The sequence below is a fragment of the Megalops cyprinoides genome, chromosome 11 (assembly GCF_013368585.1).
Source record: "Megalops cyprinoides isolate fMegCyp1 chromosome 11, fMegCyp1.pri, whole genome shotgun sequence".
In the NCBI taxonomy this organism is placed as follows: domain Eukaryota; kingdom Metazoa; phylum Chordata; class Actinopteri; order Elopiformes; family Megalopidae; genus Megalops; species Megalops cyprinoides.
The window spans coordinates 16,952,713-16,977,048 of record NC_050593.1 but is presented as its reverse complement, the minus strand read 5'-3'; the positions used below and the strand labels follow the sequence as shown (position 1 = coordinate 16,977,048).

The window sequence follows — 24,336 nt, the reverse complement described above, 5'->3', positions numbered from 1 at the left end:
ATGTAGAGTGCACTTCCATAATATTTGAACAATAAATATTGTTTTTGTTTCAAGTTAGCTGATATTTGAATAATTTATTATTCTTTCAGATGATGGGAATACTGAAGACTGTCAAAGCTTTGGTAGTTTTGGAAAATGTCAGGGCAAAGAGATACATTCACATGACTGTTGGTCTCAACCATTTGGAAGGCCCTTTCTCTCATCGGTTGAGGTAAAGCCCTGCATATGCAGTGAAGGTTTGTGTGTGAGAGAGAGAGTAGGGAAATTTATTGAGTTTAACACAATCAGGAGAAAAAAGCATCAGATCAGCTTTCCTGTTTGATTTCCACTTACAAATCTGTTTACTAAGAATGGATTGTAAAAAGTCGTATGACTAGTACAGTTTAATTGCACAGTAGTGATGTTCTGTTCTGTTAATAGTAGTTTCTGTAGTTTTTAAACTGTGTTCTTTCAGCAGAATATGGTCCCCAGAAAGGAAACTTTGTTGCAGAAGTCATTCAGATCCCGAAAGAAACTTCTAAAGGTAAGTGTTATTTGAAAGTTATTTAATGTTAACCTGTCATTGATAAATGCCTACATTTTAATGCCCTCTGTGTGACCATGCTTACTTCAAATGCTATTAATACAGTAGTTTCAGAGCTGTTTCAGACTTTCAATCTGAAACACTACAGTAGATTCTTACTGGTTATTAATTGGATCAGTGTTGATTGACACCCGATCCGAACAACAACATATCACAGTGGTTCTAACAATGGTCACTGGGGCAATTCGGAGCAAATTATTAACCAAGAGCTAGTCTGCCTGTGGATAGCAGCAATATGCCCACCATCAGCTATTTTAGTGATGAATAGGTGGAGGCAAAGCTCTCTGTGACCTGCTCTTTCTCCTCAGAAACCCTTTGCACAATCCAGTATCTTCGTGAGAGAGCCACAATCTCTGGATGAGTCCAAATCCATCATCAGAGAGCTGGCACTTCAGCTGCAGAGAGTATCCCAGGTATGAACAGTCCTGGTATTTTATACCCCTCTGAACAATAATAAAACACATCACTAAATGGGAAATGACAAACTCTGTGGTTTGAGTCTCTCAGAGAGGTCATACTAATTCAGTGCTTTTATATGCTTCAGAATGAGGAGCATCTCTCCAATGGCAGTGAGGAGGACTACACTGTAGCACAGTGCCAGCAGTTTATACTTCAGTGGGCTGATGAGCTGAGGAACCAACCACAGGTACACAGCCATCCACAATTAGTATATAAATGCAACTTCCACACCAGATAGTTTGTTTTTTTAAACTCATTGAAAAGCATGTATTGTGCCAGCTTTCTGTTAAAGACAAAGGGGGAAGGTTAAAGACCAACAAACCAGGAGTATGGAGGACAGGGGAGAAGCAGGGAGCCACAGAGTCCATGGCTTCATCCGAGGAGAAGCGTCTGAAGGAGGGACAGAGCATCCTGTCTGAATGGGCCTCGAGCCTCAAAGCACTGCCACAGGTCAGAGGAAGATAGAAGCACTTAATATATGAAATGCTCTGTTGGTATGTTGGCTTTAACAGGTCCATTCTTTGGCAAATAAAGTTTTTACCAAACCTCTGCATAATTATAATCCCTGTCTCAGTATTGCCATTTACTCTTTCCCCACAGAACTCAGTATACCCAGGAGAAGATGTGTGTGCAGTGCTTCAGGAGCTGGGGAGACAATGGAAGAGGGGCCAGCTGCCTAACATACTACCAGTCATGGAGTTCATCATGTGGAGTGTGATTCGGGAGCAGCCCCAGCCGGTCAGAGCCACACTCATGTCTGTATGACATCATCATCAAGTGCAAACCCTCTCACAATGCATGCTCAAAGTGTCTCGTCAGGGTCTGCTAAATTGAGAATTGCATAAGGATCACATCATATGTGACATGTGATTGATGATGCGTGATATGTTTTGCAGGGCACTATCCCCCAGCTATGGCTCAAATCCAAACAGAGGTACAACCATACAGGTGAATTCTACTCTCCTGATTTTTGCTTTTTGACAGACCTCTTAACTATATATGACAGACAAAGTTCGCTAAATATTCTCATTCTTTTCCTTTACCCCACAGCTGCTGTGATGCACATCCCTGTAGCAGGTTTGTCACATTTAACACAAAGTAATGGACTCTGCAGCATCTCTTTAAATAAATATTTTGTAATCATAGAGCAGATGACAAACACCTTCAACATCTATCCATTTCTCTGCCAGTACTTTTTTTGATATCTTTTGCTGAATTCCTTTTACCCTTCAGTACTCTTTGCTGAATTTCTTTCCTTACAACTGGTTGTGCTTGATTTAACTGACCTGAAACTGAACAAAGGATTTGTTTTATTCTAGTGTGGAAATGGATTTGTGGAGCATCAGGTATGGGTCTATTTTTATTTGATGAATATACTTGCCACCTTTTCAGCCGCTGAATTTTCTTGATAAACATTTTTAAGCTGATATACACATTGAAGCCAGAGGTGACGTTAAAAGCATCTTGTCTTAGAATTTTTATTTTTTCAAGGTTCTTAGTAACAAGGACTGCTACTTTTTACTAAATACCTGGTTTCTTGTCTTTCTTTCTCTGTGCAGCTGATATCATCCTGGATCCGAAAACTGCCCATCCAAATATTGTATTGTCTGCAGACAGAAAACGAGTAAGGGTGGACAAAATAACAGAGAGTAAACAAAATTGCATGGATGGACACTACAGAGAGACTCATAAGTGTGATGATTGGCATTGCGTGCAGGGAACGGAGGGGTTCACCTCAGGTAGACACTACTGGGAAGTGGGAGTACAAGGGAAGAAGGACTGGAGGATAGGAGTGGTGAAAGAGTCTGCACCACGACATGGTTATATTGACCTGAACGCACAGACTGGCTACTGGACTTTGCGAATGCAGGTTGGGAAGATCAAGGCGCTAACTGTCCCAGCCACTGAGATTCCTTATTCCTCAGATCTGTCCAGGGTTGGAGTGTACCTGGACATCGAGGAAGGACAGCTCTCTTTTTATGATGTCGAGAGAAGCAGCCACATCTACACTTTTAATCGCAGCTTCACTGAGAGAGTCTACCCATTGTTTGGAACAGTTGAAACAGACAGAGACCTAATTATATTGTAGCTGTGTACAAACATACCGTGGGAATAGGTTTGTACCATTTTTTGCTGTTATGCAGTCTCTGAATTTTTTGTATACTGAGCTCTGAAAAGAGTGGACAGCACCTCTTTCATCAGAGCTCATTGGGTCTCTTCTGATCTGACCTGATATTTTAGCACAGCTACCTGAAAACTTCCTGAGTCAAGAAGCCTTGGAGTGACATTGGAGTCACATGTATAGGAAATAATGTTTTTTTTAAATTCCTTCAATGTATACATGTTGCATCTTAAAAGTAATGTGTTGGCAATATTGAAAACTGTAATTTTCTGCAATCTTGTGGCTGTTTTGTAAACACAATTTTTTTTTGCAAATGTATGAAATCAAATTGACAATTCATGCCAATAAAGACTTTTGCTAATAAGAATTAAAGGTATTTTTCTCTATTTGCATTGATAAAAACACATTATCAATGGTTTGCTTGAAATGGTTGAAAGAAAGTCAAGAGCAGGCCTTTGTAAATCCATAATTGGATTTCTGAACGGTTGCTTCACTTCATGTCACCCACTCCTGGACTACAGAGTAGTGGTAGTGAAGGACTGATCAGATCATCTGGGCAGAGCCTACTAATATTAAATGTGTACACTGGTTGCTGACATGAGGCTGCTTCCAAAGCCTGGAATGGATCAAAAAAAGTGTGCAACTGGAGGATGCTATCAAGAGCAAACATTTGGGAAAAGATTTCAGCTGCTCAGCTCCTGCTGCATTTGGGCAGGGGTTGAAGAACTTAGTCTGACCATATCACCAGGTACGGTCACCATGCTGTCTCTAAAAACTGAATTTTGGAAAATCCTGGAGATTTGGAAAAATCCTAGAATCATGAGTTGCACCTCTTCACTAAGCAACAGTTTGACAACTGGAATTGGATTGTGTACACCTTGAACATTTATGCAGACCCGTTTGTGACTCCTGTATACTATCTGCTGTGTGGGTCGCAGGGGAAGTTCCCATAGAAGTGCACCTTGTAATTGGCTTGCTCTGACTCATCGGGGATTTTTTTATTGTCCTCAACTTTACATATGACAAGGACTGTTTTTCATACTGTTGGTCACTTACGCCACACAAATTCCACCTCATGTCTCATGATGAGAATTTCCTGATGCCAGAAATCTTAACGTGATCAACACTTGTTGAGCAGGGGTGATAGGGTTGCTCCTATCAGTACTGCTCCACCTCTTTGTCACAATGCTTGTCAAGACTAAATGTTTTGACCAGAGATACAAATGGAGGCCATTTTGAGTTCTGTAATACCAAAAAAGGATGGTGCTCTTGAAATTTGGACAAATAAGCAAGGCCCAATTCAACAGGGCCATCAACACCAGTACAGTCCAGAATACTGTCCTTCTGGAAGGCTATGTAACAGCAGACAGAATTCAGCTCTGAATATTGTATTCAGCTGTGAATCAGTATTCAATCTGTGCTGCCTGCCTTTGATTTCCAGAATACATTGGGAATCCCAGAGTACACAATTTCCAGTGTTTGCCCAGGTTTTGGGTAACAAATCCTGATATTATACTTGCATCTGTCATTTTTATCCACAAAATGCTGCGTTTGCTGGTGTACATGCAACATTCTTTAAAACGCAAGAATAATTCACACATACAAGTAATTTTTTAAAACATAGGTATATTTTCAACTGTATAATGCGTACATATCCTTTCAGTTTAAATAATTACACAATTTGAACACAATCTGAAGTGCTGTAATCTACTGGAATAATTTAAAAACTATGTGGAAATCTGGTTTGTTTTCCCCCATTGAAGTCATTGTTTTAGCTTAAAAGTCACAAAGGCTCCTATCTTTCCCAGCCTCCAGGTCACTGAATTGAATATTTATTAATTAAAAAAAAAAACTTTCACAAACAAGGACACAAAAAATTACACACTACATGAGTTCCAGTTCTGAAAGAAAGTCTTCATATTTCCCCTTTTTAAAGAATCCATTTTCAGACTGGTTTACATGAACAGTGTCAAAACCTATGAAAATATGAAGTACAAAAGGACTGAAGCCCTGTGTACTGGACAAAAGGACAGCATAGCATTATACCTTTTCATGAGGGAAAAAAAAAAAACAATCAGGAAAAACCTCTGCTGAAGGACTGTGATTAACTGTAGTGTGATTTAAGGGTCAGGCTACCCTTTATCTCCACCAAGTGTATACAGAACATGAGCATGGGGCCACTCCAAAGACGGTAGCGGGAGTCGTCTCGGACTTAAACGACTCTTAAACCCTGAAGTTAACACAGCGACATTGACACGATTGAGGGAAACACGTACACACGGCCTCAGGTTCCGAGACCCTCACAGGCTCCTGTACATCGTCACAGACGTGGCCGGGTCTCACAGCTTCACTGCACAACACTGCACACTCTCACTGTTTCACTGACCAGCCTCGGCCCTGCAGCCTTTCGCCACACTGTCCCTCCCCATGAAACGGCACCACGCCACATCTTTACTGTTCTACACCACACACTCCCACATAACCGTAACACACGCTCACATCCCCGTAACACACTCCCTAATGACTACGTTACACCACGCACTCCCTCAGCATTATGTCACACCACACACTCCCTCACATCACCACATTACACAACATACCGCCACATCACTGCACTACACTACACACACTCCGTCATCACAGCACACTTTCATTCACCTCGTGAGCCGACAGTGGGACGGCTCTACTGTGATCACAACACTGGCAGTGTGGGGAAAAACTCCTCAGGGCTTTGCAGAGGAACAAAAGCTTTGAAAACACTCAAACATAAATAATATAGAAACAAATACAGGAAAAAAAATCTGGTAGGCTGGAAAAGAGTTTTCATGAAGCACTTCCACAGTGACTCTCAGACTAAAGCAGAGCAGAGAACCGTATTCTCATAAACTCATTTATACCCAGGTCAAACTGTCCTCTTTTGGTGAAATCCATACAGACAGTACAGTGATTGTTTTAACTCTTGAAATAATATCTATGTATATAACAGTATGTACAGTAGGCAGAGGGAGCACAGCAGGGCTCAGCATTGGGGCCTGTGGGGGTGTAGAGGCAGCAGCTCATCTCTTTTTTCAGACATACAGCGGCATTACAGCAGGACTAAAGCACTCCCCCCGACCCCAACCCGCACGGCCACGTCACCGTGCAGTCCTCCTGCTTCCAGGAGACTCTTCTCCCCTCTCCTCTCAATCAAAAACACACATGTACACATATACACACAGACGTGCGCACGCACACACACACACCTCTACAAGAGGGCTGGTGCTTGTGTGTACCACATATTAGTGGTAGAAAGGGAGGTCTGGGTAAGGCCTCTTATCTCAGAAGGGCTTCAGCATGAACTGCAGGGAAAGCAGAAAGAGGCGAAGCACAGGCGGCTGTGCGGAAGCAATGCACCCTGGGATAGCTCTGACCGTCTCTCAGGGTCCAGGAGGAGGGAGCCAATTGGAAAAGCTACAGTCAGAAAGACACTTCCCTCCTCGACAGGGAGAGGGAGCCAGTGAGCAGCACAGTTTTAAGGTCCCAATGAGAAGGAGAGGAAAATGAAGCGCACCGAATGAAATGGAGAAACAGAGGACGGGCGTCTCTGGATCCAGTGATGTCCGCAGTTACGGCAGGGTTCACCCGAGCGCCCGGAGCCCGACCCGCGAGTCCGGAGCGGAGATCCGCCTGCCTGGTCCCGGGGGCGCGACCGCACCAGGGCCCAGGGTGAGGCGGGCCCGGGGTGAGGCGGGCCAGGCGGTCGGGCCAGGCGGCCGTCACGTGACGTTGACCTCCAGCACGTGATCGTCCTTGCTGGGCAGCACCAGCACCTGCCGGCCCCGGCTGCTGTTGAAGACCTGCCCCGAGCCGAAGGGCTCCAGGCGGGGCATGGGCAGGCCACGCTGCTGCTCGGCCCCGCCCAGCGAGTGCACGCTGCCGCGGCTGCGGATGCTGCTGCTGTCCGCCGCCTGCTCGTCCAGCAGCGAGATGTTATCATTCTCAATGCAGCTGTCTGTGGGCCAGAGGACGAACATGTAAGAGGGTGTGCGGCAACGACGCATCCAACATCAACGGGCAGTGATTACAGGCAGTAATAAAGATGTAGCGGTTGAGTTAATGCACAGCACTAGTAATCAGAAAATTGCAGGTTTGAATCTAAGCCCAAACATCACTTAAGCAATATATACATAAACTGCTCCTGTGGAAAAGTAACAGATGAACAGAAACAGTAAGTATCCAGTGACACATAAAACAGGGACAAAGGTATTTGTACTGGTGAAAGCGGGCATACCAAAACAGAAAGCTAATAGAATAGAGTGCACTTACAACTGTCCTTGTGATTTTATTAATCTCTGAGTAGCATAAAGAATAATCTGCAGTGTAGAATAATATCAGCAATTACAGCTTTGTGTCCCAAAAAACAGGTATTTTAACAGAGGAACATCAGCACAGAGAAATGCAAGTAAAAATAAGTGGAGAAAGGGGAGGGTATTGGGAGGTGTGTGTGGTGTGCTGAGGCTCTGGGTCTCACCTGTGTCTAGCTGGATGGCGGGTGTGGCATAGTGGGGCAGGTACTTGAACAGCCTGATTTTGGGGAAAGGCAGGTTCCCGGCAAACAGGGGCATCACCTCCATCTGCACCTTCTGCGTGGCGCTGGCTGTCACGGGCATGGAGACGAGGCCAGAGCTCTTCCCGCACACCGCCCAGTTACTGCTGTTATCCACCACTGCAGGGAACACGTGTATGTTTAACATACTAACTCAGACGGGTAACCCACTGCTGTGCTGCACTACTGCACAGAGAAAGTGTGCAGGCACATGCATGGGTGCACAAATGCGGGCACACACATGCATGTGCACGCACACGAACACACATACACGTACACACACACGCGCGCACACAGACCAATTGCTGCTACCGACTACAAACCAATGCACCACTGATTCTCACCTTCGTACATGAGCTTGGTGGTACACTGCCCGTCCGTCTCTGTCAGCGCCATGTCCTCCCGCTCGGCCTCGCACAGCTCCGCCAGGCGTGTGATGGACACCTCCAGCCCACAGAGGGAGCCAGTGTGGCAGTGCTCTGTGCCAGCTGCCGGCCTGATATCTGCTCTCAGACTGTACAGCGTCTATATGTGAGAGAGAATCGATGAGTACCGCCATGAAGCTGCATGCACATATACACCTTACTGTGTATTGGAGTGGAGTAGAGGTTAGAGGAGTGTGTGTGGTGGTGTGGGGTAGTGGTTAGAGAAGCCTTCATATTAGCACAGAGAGAGGGATAGGGGCATAGAGGGCCGGTACTCACAGACACATTCTCCAGCTGGAACTCAGAGCAGAACGTCTTGTAGGCAGAATCCTCTACGTCAGCTGGTGAGAAGCTTATGGAGAACAGGCACTGCAGACAGGGCGGCGGCTCTTTGGTCCACTTCATCTCCCACAGGCAGAAGAGTGATTGCTTACTGTACAAGAGCTGCATAGGGACAACACACATCTTACACATCTCCTACACATCTAACCTTCACACTGACAGACACCTGGTGAGGCTGTCTACATTTGGAGTAATCTATAGCTGAGTTCATCGCCAGACTAGCAATCAGCGGAGATATGAAGCCCTGAAGTTAACACATTAAATTGTCATTTAGCAGACATTCTTACCCAGAGTGACTTACATAGATTACAATTTTTAAATGGCTGACATTTATACAGCTGGATATTTACTGAGGCAACTGTGGGTTAAGTACCTAGCCCAAGGGTACAGCAGCAACGCCTCAGCAGGTAATCGAACCACTATGTTAAACTACTGCCCCTAACACAGCCACATACACACAATCAAGGGGGAACATGTACACATGGCCTCGATGTTTTGATATTTGTTATATGAGCAGTAAGCAGTGATGTTAACACTGTTTTAAAGCGTACAGGTGAGCAGGTGTTTACCCTCTTTGCCTTGCCATTAAGGCACTGTAGCTCCAGCGAAGACACCTGTTGCCGCTCCGTCAGGCTCTGGTCCACCAGGTAGAAGTTCTTCTCCGAAACGTTCTGTATACACACCTGAATGTATTTCCTGTGGCCCAGGTGAAGGCAGAAGAGGAATCAGAGGGAAGCTGACAGTGCTGTGAAGTCCAGTAAGTGCTAATACTATTGCAGTACAATAGCATCAGATTAATAACAATTTTCTATAGCCACTAAATGGAGGAGAGTAATTAATACATTGTTTCTGTGGTATACACTGACTTGTGCTCCCATCAAATGGGCAGGTTAAACAGCTACCTGTACTTGTACGTCCTATATTGTTAGAAGGGCTCAGAAGTTACCTTTTCCCAGCAGACAGCAGTGAGTGCTTGGCTTTAAAGGGGATGCAGAATGTCAGTGCTACAAGCGTAGAGTAAATTGACCAGGGACAATCGATGGAGATCTGTGGGCAGACAAATAAGACCAACGCTCAGCTCCATATACCACACCATACCACCCATCTGCGGATTCGATCTTCAAGCATAAACAATGTTTTTAGAGGTAGATATAAGAGAACAGAGTGGACAGTTTTACTCACGCTTTCACCCCCATCAATCAACACAAGCCCAATATCAACTTCATCACAACACATCTAGTGTCAGAGCATCTGGCAGCACATCTCCTCTCCTCTCCTCCATCTCCAGCACATTCCACTATTTTCACTGATTTAGCAGCTTATGACTTCAAAACCAATAATGTGCCCATGGGTAATTTTGCCATCAAATACAAGAACACACTTGTGGGACTGTGGAAAAATAATTACAATGAATCTACACATCAGGCAGGAAAAGGAGGTATACATTCTTTCACTGAACTCCTATTTTCAGTGTAGACCAGTTTCTAAAAAAGAGAAACTGGTGTCATTTTAATGACTCATTTCATAGCAATGAATCATTAAAATACCACTAACTGAAAACATTTTGGAATAGATTCACAGAAATCTGTGTAACATTTCATCAAACTAGGTAAAAATGGTCCCCAACCAGGAGCATTTGGTGTTGAGGATCAGTGATTATGTGAACACCTTAAACAGTGTGTCAGGGCCATCTCCTGCTCTTGTGGGACTGGCGGGAAGAGGAGATATTCCTGACATTTACTTGAAATGCAAATCTAGTCTGGTATTGGATAAGTTCCTGCAGACACTGCCAAAACCTCTGACAAAAGGAAAGACTTTCCTTTTTGCGAGTAGTAAGATCGCTGTGTGCAAACAAATGGATGGTCTTTGTTTAACTGTGAGTATCTTATAGATAATAATTAGAATTCATACTATTTTGTCAGACTGTCAAAGAATCTAAGTTTTTAGTTTTTAAAAAGACTTAGGCTGTGTAAATGCACTTAGACCAAAAGGATGTAGCAGCAGGTGTCAGTGTTTACTAATGCCAGCTGAATTAAAACGGTCACTGACTGGGACTTAAGATCCTAATATGGGATGTCATTGAAGATGTTAAGGTAGTGTGTGTGTGTGTGTGTGTGCGCGTATATGCAACATCGAGATGTATGTGACAGGTAACAGAGACTTCTCTGCGAGCGGACCTTCTGGTCGATGGTGGACGCGCCACTGTTGGTCCTGTTTCTGCTCTTGTTGCGGTGGCAGATCTCCCCGTTGGTGAGCCTTTCCGTTTCGGGACGGGGCGGGGCCGCTGGGATGTGGCACATCACCTCCAGCTGGAACTCAATGGTGTGGTAGGGAGGGGCGAGGGGCAGGCAGATGCTGGTCACCTTCTCAGAGGACTGGATGGAGAGAACGCTCTCACTCACAGGCTCTGCAGCAGAGACAGGTGGAGGGGAGGCAGAGGCTTAGGTACTGAGTGATGGCTCTGCAGTCAAAGCTACCGTCAAGCGCACATTTAAATGCTGCAGATCCCACTGTGGAAACGCTCATTCTAGAGAGGATGATACTCCAGAACAAGATCTAGAACTAGAATGATGCTGGATCTAGGGTGACACCATGATATGGACCGCTTCCCTGGATGTTAAACAGCAATCACTGTTGCTAGACTGAGCAATTCAAGGGGCTACTACTGTATTCTGACCCCCTGTGCAGCGCTGACCCCCTGAGTAGGACCTGAAGTGGGTTCCACAGCTAGGCTGCCCCTCGGCCCGGGAGGGAGACCCAGGCACTGACCTCCGCTGCTGGACAGGATGGAGGCGGAGCAGGTGGAGGAGTGGAGGACGGGCATGGCGTCTGTGTTGCTCAGCTGCAGGGCGTCTCCCTTCTTGATGCTGTAGTGCCCTGTGACGATGGTGAACTTCACCCTCTGGGGGAGACCTGCCAGCAGGTTGTCTGCGAAAGAAACAGGGGTGTAGGAGGTTACACAAGGGAGAGGGTCACATGGGTGATTTAGTCTCCCAGGGTCAACGCGCTGCTGTCATGCTATAATACTGTTAGCATTCTCGACAGACAGACAGACAGACCTGCGAGGGGCTCGACGGTGAGCTGGGGCTCCTGGGAGTACACCTCGTAATGAACGATGGGGTAGATATGTGGCAGGACAAACTGCACGTGGCCGACTGTCGCACACAGCTGCCGTAGCGTGTAGGTGCCTGGCTCTCGACTCTGGGCCAGAAGAAGACAGAGAGGCATTCATAAAACAGTCTCCTAACAGGTTTCAGCACTGGACTTCAGGGCTGTGGGTTCAGTACATGCGATAAAACTGCTTCTGTGGCCTTGAGCAAGGCCATATATCACCGGTACTGCACACAATAATGACTGTAAGTTTCCTTAGAGAAGGGTATCTTCAGATCATCAAACAATGATCTTTGTGGTAATAACAATCAGAAGAAGGAAGAAGAAGGGAAAGGCCTTACGGGAGCCGTGAAGAGGATGCTGTTGTTGCCGGGCACCAGCGTCACATCGTGGGTCTTCAGCAGCTGAGCCCCCTCTTCCACGGCAACGGCGGTGGAGCTGGGCGTGTCCAGGGAGGCGGAGCTGTCCTGCCTGCGCAGCACCAGGTGCACGTTCTTGCAGACCACGCCCGTGGAGTTGAGCACGTTGTCCGAGGGGCTGCGGTCCTGTATTTCGTACAGCTCCAGCGCAGGGGGCGCGGGGCGAGGGGGCACTCCAGACGAGCTCTCCCTGGCAAACTGCACCGCTCCGGCAGAGCCGTCCTGCCCCTGCCCCGCCCGCCGCGGGGCTCCCGCCCCCGCCGCCCTGCCCCGGGCCCCGCCCTTCTCCAGGCTGAAGTGCACGCTGGCGGCCAGCTGCTCCAGCCGCACGGGCACGGGCATCAGGCTGCGCAGGCGCAGCTCCAGCTGCAGGGCGGCGCCCACGTGCACCACCGCGGCCGCCGGCCGGAACTGCATCTGCCGCAGCTGCGCGAACGCGCTCATGCCCAGCACCACCTTCGGGACTGCGGGGGGGGGAGAGAGACAGGCAGGACACAAACATAAGCTTGCACCTTGTACCTTGTCTGGCCAGCTACTGAAAACTTGGTCACGCAGCACTTCTAATATTGTGTTTATGGCTTTCGGTTATGTTGCCTCACTTGTAAGTCACTTTGGATAAAAGCGTTTGCCAAATGAATAAATGTAAATGTAAAAGTAATGTAACAGAGTCAGAGCGCAGCTCTGGGAATGCATCCAGTATGAAGGGAAAGAGCCTCTTCCCCCGAGCCATAAAGCCCCAGCAGCAGACACAGAGCGCTGCCTCACCCTGGTTGTCCCGCATCTGGCTGGCGAAGGTCAGGATCTCCTGACAGAAGTGCTTCCGCTCCTCGTCGGTCAGGTTAGCGTCGCTGGCCAGCAGGGCACTTGTCTGGAGATAGCTAGCACTGACGGTCAAGGAAACAGACACAGCAGAGTGTGCCCTGGCAAAGTTTCAGGGTGGTACCAATACAACAATCCAGTCACCATACCAAAAGGATGAAAGGGCAGGATTGCTCCTTCACAACAGAAGCCATCAGGTGAGAGTACATGTACAACATTCATAAAAAAGCCTGGCCTTTCGGCTACTTTACTAGCTTAGAACACCTAAAAAGAGGTCAAGACAAACAGCACTAGCTGAGTTTATCTGTGTTAATCGGGTGCCTGAATATACAGTACTTCTGAAAAATTTGGATTCAGGTAACTTTTGGAGTAATCCATAGGAAACAAGGAGCAACAGCAACTTATTTCATATATGACGAAACCTACAATCTTCACACAGAAATTAGAAAACAATTGCAGAGCTTGCAGGGAAATCTTTCTGTTACTTCTGCCCAGAAAACTTATATTTTTGGTGCGGTATTATGGAGATTTTGAGCACCGAGATGCTAACCTGGTATAGTCATAGTGTGCAATTCTGGTATTGTGATAACCCAGGTACCTAAGGTGTTCAAACCGTGGGAGGGAAGATGAGGAAAGTGTTAAAAGCAGATAAGGATACTCCTCTGTCTGGTTCAGCTGATTCTGACACTCTGCAATCTGCTTCCTGGTGTGGGTGATAGGCAGACTCCACCCCTCAGACATGTAGCTCTTCAGAGAGTCCTGAAGGAAACCTTCTGCACTTTGGGGGTCCCCTTTTCTCCTACACACAGACACACAGACATAGAGTGCAGCTGCTCAGTACTCAGTTACAACATAATCAACAAGCGCAACTGCAAAGACAGCAACTAAAGGAATGCAATCACAACAAATGCGATTGCAGCAAATGCAAGCACACTGTATGTACAGCAGCAGAACAGCTGTGACACAGTATAACCCAGAGAACCTCAGCGACTTCTGGAATTGACTAAATAAAAACAAAATTTAACACACTTTTTCATCAGCAACACTACCCGGTGGCACTTCTATAGAAACTGAGAAAAATAAGCTAATCTGCTTTAAATGGTCACTTTTAGAGATGTGACTGTCTGGTGGTGCAGACTGCCAGGAGTCTGTGCAAACTGCCTGAGTGCACCTTTCTTAGGAAGAGCATCACCTATGGAACAGTCCCGTGGAGCCTCAGAGCCCCACTACATCCCCTGATGTAATTCAGACAAATGGTCCGCTCTGTTTTGACACACGCGCATACAGGCAAACACGTGTAAACACACATGTGGATGCGTGCAGACATGCACACACGCGCGTACATGAATGCAGGCGTGCGCGTGCATGTGCACGCTCATCTCTGGGAGAAGACTGAAGGGAGGGCGGGTTCTCTTACATGTAGAACTCGGCCAGACCCTTCCCCACCAGCCGGGCTGATCGCGTCCTGCCGATGGTTTTGTACATCCCCATGGCGGCGTGCGAGAGCTCCTGGTGGACGGAGGAAGCGAGATCGACAGAGGAAGGAGGGGAGGAATCAATGTGTGAATAAGAACGAAAGAGAAAGGGCATGAGAGAGAACACAAGACACAAGACACAAACAACGGCAGGCTTTTATTATTGACTAGAGGCCATATCTGAGCTCTCTCCACTTGTGACTTCACAACAGACAGGGTGCCTGAGGGCTGCAAGCTGAAAATGGTGCTGAGGAACAGATGGACTGTCTCCTGGTTATACAGCCTCGCGTCCATTAGTGAGAAGTGACTTCAATAACCCCGCTAATAATATTCTAGCACAACCGCACAAATAAGTACAGAGCTTCCTATTCTGTGGATTACTGCATATGGTAGAGAGTTCCCCATAAAAGTGCAGGCCCCTGCAAGCTCTTCAGCCATGCAGATCTAAGCACATTTTTTTTGGCTGAATACCAACAGCAGTGATTGCTCTGTCACCATGAAAGCTCCTAGCTCTGAAGAGGCTGGCCTGCACAATGCGCTAGAAGTACCGGATCAAAGGCGATGCGGCTAACAGGGAATATAAAGAAACAAGTGAAGGCTCTTTAGCTGATCAGATTAATACTGCATACTGTTTTACTGCAAGCTGTGATGGAAGCTAAGTGTGGTTCAGCACTTACCAGATAGTGTTTTTCAAACGCTTCCACAGAAGATAAGGCTTCTTTGAGTTTTTTGTATGGGCTCTGCAGGCTGCTGGCTGCAAAACAAATAAATCAGATTTTTATTTTATGAATTTTTACATGTTTGAAAGATAAATATAAGATTTTTAAGAGCTGTTATTATTTATGCACTTATTTAAGAATTGTTATTATTTCTACATTTATTTATAAAAGTATATCTTTACTACAAGGCCTTTATAGGACCATAGAAACCCTGAAGCAAAATCAGAGCTGATGTTTTTTTGAGTTGAACTGTCCAAAGCCCAGCCCCACACATGCGCACACTGGTTTTACTAGTGATCAATTAATGATTATTTCCTCCCTTCCTTCCCTCTCTCTCTCGGTTCCTCTACCTGTTTCGGGTCTTTCCGCCCCCAGGCCAGCAAGTAGGTCCACAGTTCTGTTCAGGTCCTCAGAGTCTGGCCCGTTCTTTGACACCAGGCCACACAAGTAGCCCAAAGACTTTAGCTGTGAGGGAGACCAGAACAGAGAGAGGTGAGTATAAGGCAAACACAGAAACACAAACCAATACGAGCGCTAGGCTCTGTGATGGGGAGGGGGGTCCTGCTCCCCCAATGAGGAAGCAGAAACAGAGGGAGTGGCTTTGCACCCTCCTTTATGGCACAGATTCCAAGCCTACAAGAAAACTGTGACAGTGGGAAGTGGGATAAGGACAGATTATAGGGAGAGAAAGAAGACAGGGACAGAGGATAAGACTGTCCATTCTCTGTTGACAGGTGTGAGAGTGACAGGTAATAGCAAGAGTGGTCATGTAGTAGTAATATGGGATTTGATGGTGTACTCTCTCCTCATGGTGGTCCACTGCAACAGTGAATGACAGGGAGTTACAGTAGAAAGAAGGAGGATGTGGGACGTTGTACTGAACCTTCTCGGTGGCGTAGGTCCACAGCCCCACAGTGTGGGAGCAGTTAGCCTCCAGCTGGGCCCGATCACAGCAGCCCTCGATTCTCTGCAGCACCTCCAGGCAGCTGAGGAACACCCAGCAGTCCAGTGCCCCCTGCAGCACAGACACCTGGGAAAGAGAGGGAGATTCAGACAGCGGTGAGGCAGGGGAGAGGGGGGAGAGGGAGGGGGCAGTGAGGGGGCAGGGAGGAGAGGACAATATGGAGGGGCCCGTAAAGGGAGAGGCCCGTACCTCCAGCAGCCGCAGCTCTTGGACGCAGTTGTGCAGCAGCTCCAGGGCGCGCTGCGTGACCTCCCAGGGACGCTGCAGGAAGAGCAGCAGGGTGCACTGGCGGGAGAACAGGTAGCTGCGCAGGTCCAGCAGGCTGGCCTGCCCGCACTGGATCAGGTCCCGCTTCTCCATGTCGATAGGCCTGCGCAGGACCAGCCCGTTCCAGCTGCGCACCGGCTGGCAGAACGAGCCCAGCCAGTTGGCGCCGTCTGCGTGGAGACGACGCAACAGGACATGAAATACACTTTTCATTTACGTAGTCAACGCTGAAATCCAGGGCACTGCACACTACTTCTATGTGACATATGCTATTTGTGATTAACAAAGTGGTTTCTTGCCACTCTCTATGCCTGCTGCAATACATGTCATACAAATGTCATAGAAACACACTACATTACAGTGATATAAGAGTGCTGGCCAAAGAAAGGCAAAATGTCGTCAAACAAGATTTGAATGATAAAAACTGTCTGCAGGCAGAGTGATATTGGTCAAACCGTCTGTGCTTAGTGGGAGTGTTTGAATGACTTTCACAATACATCTTGGGTCAGTTCACTGGCCTCAATATAAATATGGTACGTATACAGAAGGGACTAAGTGCACTACTTCCAGGCCAACACTACAGAGTAGTGAGAGAGAGTGCGTTACCTCCAGCTCCAAAGTTGAGCACATACTGAGTGAAGAGGGCATCCAGCTCATCATACTGAACCAAAGCGTCTTCGAACTGCTGCAGCATCTCGAACACAAAGGCCAGCTCCTCCTGAACACAGCACAGGGACCAAGAGACATGAGACAGTGTGTCTCTTTACACAAACAGCCACACACACACACACACACACACACACACACACACACACACACACACACACACACACACGCACACACACGGACACACACACGCAGACCCAGACAGACAGCATACACCAACACATGCTGCACAGAATGTACCATGCCTCCAGCACTTACAGTGAGAGAATGATGGGGTATTGAATAACACTCTATAGAACATGAGGTAATGATAAACTGGCAACTCAGAGCTCCAGTGGGCAGCGGTCTCAGATAGTGAGGGCACAGAATGTTGCCAGTCTGGTCAGAGAGTGGGTAATTAAGACACAATTTATTTAGAGTGAATAAGTCACAAAAAAGGTTGTGATGGGCATGGTCAGGAAGGGAATGAGGCTGACTGACAGTCATGGAGTGGGCGTGGTTACAAAGAGAATGAAGATGACTGACAGCCATTGAGGGGTGTGGCCAGAAGGAACAATAGATGTGACAGTCCTTGAGAGGTAACAGAGAAACAGCATCAGAGATCAGCTAACACGCCCTGCTGCCGGCTCACACCTGCACCATGAAGTAGTCGCAGAAGCTCCAGCCGGGCTCGGTGCGTTTTTCCCGGAGCGTGCGCATGTCGTCCTCGAACTTGCCCAGGTTCTTAGTGAAGGACATGAGCAGCAGGGTGCGCAGCTTGGTCAGGAAGGAGCTCCACGACTCCTGGGACCGCGATGACTCCTTCAGGGGGTCCGACAGAACCACACACCTGGGGAGCGAGGAGACGCAGAGGGGAGGGGTCACGACCTCTGCTACACTTACTGAAATGTTAAATGAACGTAACGTAATGTAATGTATTGTATTGTACTGTATTGTAAATGCACCGGTGGGAGTCAGAGGGCTGGTAAGCATAGCAGTGGATGCAGTGTACTGGAAGGAGAATCTGACAAGTTTCACAGACACACTGAATACACAACAGAGACAACAAAAAAAATCAAGAAGCAGGGAAAAGAGAGCTATGACAGGAAGTCATGAAGACAGCGCTTTCCTCCAGAGACACGCAGCAGCAGCAGCAGCAGCAGCACACCAGCTCCAGACAGAGACGGGGGAGCCTACCTGTCGCTCTGCTTGTTGCAGAAGTCGTTGCGAATCTTGTCCACGATGGAGGTGCGGGGCAGGATGTTGGTCTTGTTCTTCTTCTTCCCGTCGTTCTCCACCACCACGATGAGCCAGTCCACCGTGCCGTGCACCCGCAGCAGGCTCTGCCAGCGCACGATGTCCTCCTTCACCGAGGCCTTGTACACCTCTGTGTCCTGGGGACAGACGAGGCGAACTCACACAACTCTCTAACACTGACGCTGGGGTCTACGCCACTGACCTGGGGACGGGCACAAAACTGACACTCTCTCCCAAAACTCTCTCCCTCTAATGCCGGGGGACCTGCGAGCAGAAACAGCCCTGACACAGACACTGAAGTCTGAATGGCAAAGCAGCCTTGTTTACCTACATGTAAGCTGGACAAAACACCTATATTAAGGCATTGTACACCTGTCTTGTAAAAACACCACCCTGACGCAGGAATACCTACAACCATTGTTAGAACTGACACAATATAAATATTGAGTCTCTCAGAACACTGTAACACGGACTGAACTCCTTAGAACAAAGACAAAAAGGCAAACCCTCTTAGAACCCTCAAAAGCAGATGCAATTTACTGCGACATCAAACATCTCCATGGAACTAAATCAATGCTGATGCACTCTTACAATATAAACCTCTATAAGCATCTACAGCACTGCAATCAAACATAAAAGAAGAGCTGCTTTTCTAGAGCTGCTTCAACAGACCTAGTAATTGGCTTTTGTACTCAATGTCAAGGTAAAACATTTTCCAAGAATCTCTTGATGAAATGTGGAAGGAGTATTCTTTTGTATTTTTTTTTTGTAATAACCAGAAATGCTCCAGCTTTTGAAACAGTTCTACAAATATTTACAAATAATAACAAAACCAGGATACTTTCCTATAGAAAGCAGTGATGGCATAAATAATTAAAATGTACTTACTAGGTCACTCTTACAACCTTAAGCAGGACTAAAATACCAAGAGCAACTGAACACAAGCGATCACCATAAACCAGGATGAATGTATAAAATTATTTTTATTCACTTTTCTAATTTGGTGATAATTTTGCAGTACTATACAGGAACATGCCATGCCATGTCATTATCATACCAGGTACAACTGAACTGTGTTCACCAATCAGTTCAGTAAAATTTGTAAAGACAAACAAAGGTGTAACTGGATGGAATTAAAAGAAACAGGGAAATTCCACTTCCTGAAAATGTCAACATCCTTACTACATTTCAATCCCAAGTCTACAAGAAATTCTATTTCAAAACAAACCTGAATTAACTGAAAAAAATATAATGACATTCAACACAGACCCCAACCGTGCAATTTTGAGCTGAATATTCTCTGGTTGTATATTTTGTTTGCTTTGTTCCTCTGGTAGCTTCACTGCACCATGTGTGCAAGGAGCACATTCTCACATGGTGAGAGACAAACAGCAAATCCAGTGAAGAAAGATGTTAGGTTCAGTCTGAGCTTTCAGTCACTAAGTTGTAAAAATAAATGCAAGTCCCCTGAAGCTCATACATTATGCAATTTCGATCCAAAACTGGTCACAAGTAAGTGACTCCACTTCCTTGACATTACGCCATTCTAACAATTTCCTCAAAATATTTAAATAGGGAACTTCCTAGTCTCAGAGCCTTAGAAATATGTAGTACCCATGTCTTTCCAGTCTTTCTATGTGCAGTAAAGTGACACAAAATTACAGTGTTGCTACACCAGGAAGGGGATAGCGTGAGAGTGATACTGTACTCACACAGCGGGAAGGGGATAGCGTGAGAGTGATACTGTACTCACACAGCGGGAAGGGGATAGCGTGAGAGTGATACTGTACTCACACAGCGGGAATGGGATAGCGTGAGAGTGATACTGTACTCACACAGCAGTCTGTCCAGTATATGTGCAGAAAGGGGAATGTGAGGAGGGCTTTGTTTCCTTCTTTGGGAAGCAGTTCCTCTTTGAACTGGACAAAGTTGGCCTCTAGGTGAATCATCTTTGGTGCGCGTCCATACGACCTGTGAAGAAGACGTAGCAGCACTAGTCAGAATGATTTTCTCTGCATCTGGCACTGTACCCAAACACATCCATACACACACATCCATGCCACACCATTCAGTCTAGACTGGATCACGTGATGTATGTTTCCCAATATCCCAGAATAATGGTAACATACATCTGTCATACATGTATGACCACCTGATTCACAAAAACATACAGCTTAATGGACCCGTTTGATTTTATAAACACAAAGCAAGGACTTAGGAGGGAATGGTCTGATTTGATTAAACTGCTCATAATGTAGTACTGATCTTATTTGCTCACATAAGACATAATGCAGGGGTAACTAAGACAGGTTGGAATGGAGTGATTCCAGTTACTATGAAAGGCAAGAGTTTTGGGATCAGAATAATTTAATGTTTAACAGATAATAACTAAATTGTTAATAATTTACAATTTAAGAACTGACATAAAACCATGCTTGCAGAGAACACAATTTCTGCAAATCAATCATTTTTCACCAAAGCACACAAAAATCACCTTTTCTGGACTGAATCTGGTAATTCAACCTTCCTGTTTGGAATATACTCTTTCCAGTGTTTTCACATCACTTCCCAGGATGCCGTGTGGGGACTCACCTTCTCCACTCCATGGGTTCTCTGGGCAGGTGCTGTGCCAGTGAGTTGTACAAGGCTGTGAAAAGCATCTGATCTCCGGCACCTGGGACAGAAACACAGGCAGAGAAGGGCATCAGCTCTCTGACCCCCATGCAAGCCCAACAAAATAAATATGACCATGGAGCCAAATAAGACAACAAATAAAATGGATAAACAAATAAAAATGAGAAAATTCAGCTCAAACGTTCAGCACAACAAAGTTCTTTTCTGGAAAATGGAGGGAACGTAGGATAAAATATGTTCTTGCTGTCTAAATAAGTAAACAAATTAACCCTTCATTTAAGACTGATACGTTTAGTACTGTTAAAAACATTCACTTCCATGTCATTCATTCACCGTGAAATTTTAGCCCAGATTTTAGTCAGGAGTGCATTCAAACCCTGACATCCAGGATTGTTGAGCCTGACCTGACCTGAATCTAACTGCAATAATGCAAACTATAGGCCCGAACTGGTCTGACTCTGAACCCAACACCTTTCTTCATGTTGGGTTTGGGTTGGGCTGCAGGGCTTCAGTCTAAAGTTGTCTGCATGCAGTGACACCATTTGAGATGTTCTTTGTCACAGTGGGTAGCATCCCCCTGTGCCAGTGTGTGTCAATCACTCACTAAAGGTCCTTAAAAATAACAGTAAGGACATGCCAGAAACACATAATATAGCTTCAAAAATGCAACTATCTTACCAAGCACAGGCCAGTGATTAAGTTCTTGTTTTGAACAGTGAAAAATAACTAAGATGGGTGTGAAGGGTATCTATACTGCTTTTCCAGATTTGCTGCATGTCGCTGTCATGATCAGCACATAGACAAACATGGGTAAGACTGGGAGAGTGCAATAAAGAATAAAGAACAGGCCAAGTGTTTCAAATAGAAATGCACTTCCAAGAGGTACACTACTGTTCACACTCCCAACTGTTCAAGTCTCTATAAAAGGAAATATCAATGAACCCCAAATCCCACTGGCCAAGCCCCGATGTTCTCACAGTATATTTTAATTTTAAAAATACGTTTAACTGGTATTGTATCTAGTCTGCTAAAATATATGCAATTATAGTGAACAAAACCACATGTATGGAGTAGCTTATATTTCCTTGGTAATGACAGTTCCTGAGAAACGACTGTATTACATTATTCACTGAAATCTCTGTGCGTCCCCTTGTGATTGCTGCGCAGACAACTGTCTGGTACACTGGGGTGCCTTTTCAGCAAATTGCTAGCTCGCTCTCTATCCACCGATTTTCTCTTCAATGTTGTTTGGTTGAAACGTCAAAGCATACCACCGTTAGTTCAAGTGGTTCGACACAATGCACACACAAGAGATGGGTGATCGCTCGCCCTCAAAATAAATAAAGCCACATTTGATGCATGATACGTTGTATTTTCGTATTTTCTTGTTGCTGTTTCCTTTTTTCAGAACCCTGACAGCTACCGGGTGATGAAGGCTCGCTTTTCGCTTATCGGCGTTTGACCCAAATATGGCTGAAGAGGCTGTTTTATGGAAAGGGGCATTATGTTAGCTAACATTAGCGGGCTGTCTACCTGTCAAACACGCGTTCTGATCCGAATGAACTTTGTCTCCCAGGTGAACCGCTGCCCACGCGAGCTTGCATTGCCATGACAACCAGTGTAGCACTTTCTGCCTGGCTTTTTGTTAAACATGAATTGAAATCACGTTTGCATGCTAACCACAGAAGTTACCATACAGCTAGCTAAAGTCGGCTGCTTTGCTAGCTACATGCTTAGAAGGGAGGGTTGAGGGAATGGCTGGAAACTTCCCACAGATGAGGGGACTCACTGACTCACAGACTCACTGCCCGCTGAGGTGTGATGTGCTGCCATCACAGTCATGTCAGCAATTTGGCCGTTGACTGTGCTTGTAAACATGCGGTTGCCGATTAAATTCCCAAACGAAATGCCACAACTGGACATCTCTTTAGTAAGGTGCTTAAACGTAAATATAGCATGGACATTGTCAAGCTATTTGAGCTTGTTTGAGTAACGCTGACGTTATTCCGGTATTTGTTGCTTTATTATAGCGCAAAGAACTGTGAGAACGGAAAGTTATTTCACAGGCAACTGTAACTGTTGTACCAAAATGATCAGTTTATGGTGTGGCTAAAAAGCCATATTCCCGATGACAGGTAGACCATAGCTAGCGGTAGGTAGGTGGCATACTCGCAAATATTCGACAAAACGAAACTGACGCTGTAGCTACCCAGTCCCTAATAGTGTAGTGAGCCAAAAATGGGGAAATGACTTGGAAAGACCGGCAGTCCGTTGATCATTCAGCTACCCAACTTTCATAACCTGTGACGATCAGTCAAATCAAACAACGACCCGGAGGCCTCCTGTGTCGCACCCGCGCAAACAGTGAACACGTCACGTAGCTAGTTACCCTGCTGATCTTATGTTAAGACAAAATTCAATCATTCATGTAAATATTGCTGCAATATTTACATTCATGTAAATATTGCAGTAAAACACAATTACGTGCAAACACGTGATGTGAGTAAACTAATTTATATTTTCACTTGGGATAGTTTGAACCTGCTTTCTCGGCAAAGGGCTGGTCAGACCAAAAAGGAGAGCCACATAGGAGGCGAAAGCCCGTTGAAAATCAAGCACGTACCTAACAAGGTAGCTAGAGAGATCATATCGGTAGACTAACTAGCTACCTCTTGCTTTCATACAATGGTTTTAATTACAGATAGTCCTTTGAAGTGTCACTTATTCGGGGCCTTTAGCTGTAAGTTAACTGTGTATACCGGGCGATTGACATATCCTTCATGACAGCAGCTTGCCGAATACGATAAGAGAGAACCCTCACAGAGTGAGAGCAGCAAAAGTCCAGACCCTGGTCTTATTGGGGCTAACGTGTAACACAACATGCGTTTATTCCCCTCATCGTTGAGATTGTTCCTGTAATATCACTGTCTCCTCATTCAACCCCCAAGCCACCGCATTCCTTTGGTGTCAGGTATTGCTTAAGTGGCAGTCCTCTACAACCACTGCACTAGCCCACTGTCGGTCTAGCTACCAGGCTAGTTAGCTACAAACAACTGCAAGATTATTCATAAAACGAAACAACTCACATGTCACAATCGGTTTGTTTTCCATTGTGTATATTATCGGCTTCTCCTCCTGGGACTCCATGGACTCCAAGTGTCAGCAGTGCCCCTCCATGAAAACGTCAACCAAATCACTGTTGTTATTTGTAAGCGCTAATGTATTCAATAATGTATTGCCAGGGCCCTTTCCTCTCCACTTCCTGTATGTCCCTCACGAGATTACGACTTCCGTAAGACTGATCGCCCCTTAAAGGAGACGCCGTGGCGGCCATTTATTTTGGCCGATATCGGAGCACTAAAAGGGAGAGGTTCTGATGACTCCGTTTAGCACCTATCTAGCCGGGATTTGGAACAACTGTAATGAGGGCACCAGATAAAGTTTGATTAGACATTTGTTCTCTTGTCTTTATGTATTTATTTCTTTAATTTTGATGGAGCAGAAGCAATA

General features: G+C 46.0%; 2 protein-coding genes across 2 annotated transcripts; one reads left to right on the top strand and one right to left on the bottom strand.

Annotated features, from left to right (window-relative positions):
• The first annotated feature begins 460 nt into the window (after nucleotides 1-460).
• On the top strand, nucleotides 461-3,131 carry LOC118785887 (zinc-binding protein A33-like). The gene is made up of 7 exons (XM_036540834.1): nucleotides 461-523; nucleotides 892-996; nucleotides 1,128-1,229; nucleotides 1,322-1,492; nucleotides 1,643-1,780; nucleotides 1,939-1,990; nucleotides 2,602-3,131. The coding sequence occupies exons 1-7, from the start codon at nucleotides 461-463 to the stop codon at nucleotides 3,129-3,131; spliced, it is 1,161 nt and encodes a 386-aa protein (XP_036396727.1).
• A 2,006-nt stretch (nucleotides 3,132-5,137) lies between these two features.
• On the bottom strand, nucleotides 5,138-24,072 carry LOC118786180 (trafficking protein particle complex subunit 10-like). The gene is made up of 23 exons (XM_036541263.1): nucleotides 23,913-24,072; nucleotides 20,785-20,866; nucleotides 20,028-20,163; nucleotides 18,133-18,329; nucleotides 17,590-17,785; nucleotides 16,897-17,008; nucleotides 16,213-16,460; nucleotides 15,943-16,089; nucleotides 15,410-15,524; nucleotides 15,018-15,094; nucleotides 14,283-14,374; nucleotides 13,524-13,664; nucleotides 12,812-12,924; nucleotides 11,969-12,510; nucleotides 11,576-11,717; nucleotides 11,286-11,444; nucleotides 10,694-10,923; nucleotides 9,463-9,563; nucleotides 9,086-9,212; nucleotides 8,454-8,618; nucleotides 8,094-8,274; nucleotides 7,675-7,869; nucleotides 5,138-7,155 (listed from the first exon to the last, which is right to left on the bottom strand). The coding sequence occupies exons 1-23, from the start codon at nucleotides 23,971-23,973 to the stop codon at nucleotides 6,920-6,922; spliced, it is 3,795 nt and encodes a 1,264-aa protein (XP_036397156.1). The 5' UTR covers nucleotides 23,974-24,072; the 3' UTR covers nucleotides 5,138-6,919.
• Nucleotides 24,073-24,336: the final 264 nt, after the last annotated feature.

Bases quoted from the DNA above. Each gene is read 5' to 3' on its own strand.
- LOC118785887 (XM_036540834.1), top strand. From the start codon at position 461: ATGGTCCCCAGAAAGGAAACTTTGTTGCAGAAGTCATTCAGATCCCGA. The intron at 524-891 runs GTAAGTGTTATT...CTTTCTCCTCAG, and splicing joins CCCGAAAGAAACTTCTAAAG to AAACCCTTTGCACAATCCAG. The intron at 1,493-1,642 runs GTCAGAGGAAGA...CTTTCCCCACAG, and splicing joins GCCTCAAAGCACTGCCACAG to AACTCAGTATACCCAGGAGA.
- LOC118786180 (XM_036541263.1), bottom strand. From the start codon at position 23,973: ATGGAGTCCCAGGAGGAGAAGCCGATAATATACACAATGGAAAACAAA. The intron at 20,867-23,912 runs GTGAGTTGTTTC...TTTCTGTCCCAG, and splicing joins AAACAAACCGATTGTGACAT to GTGCCGGAGATCAGATGCTT. The intron at 7,870-8,093 runs GTGAGAATCAGT...TGTTCCCTGCAG, and splicing joins CACCAAGCTCATGTACGAAG to TGGTGGATAACAGCAGTAAC.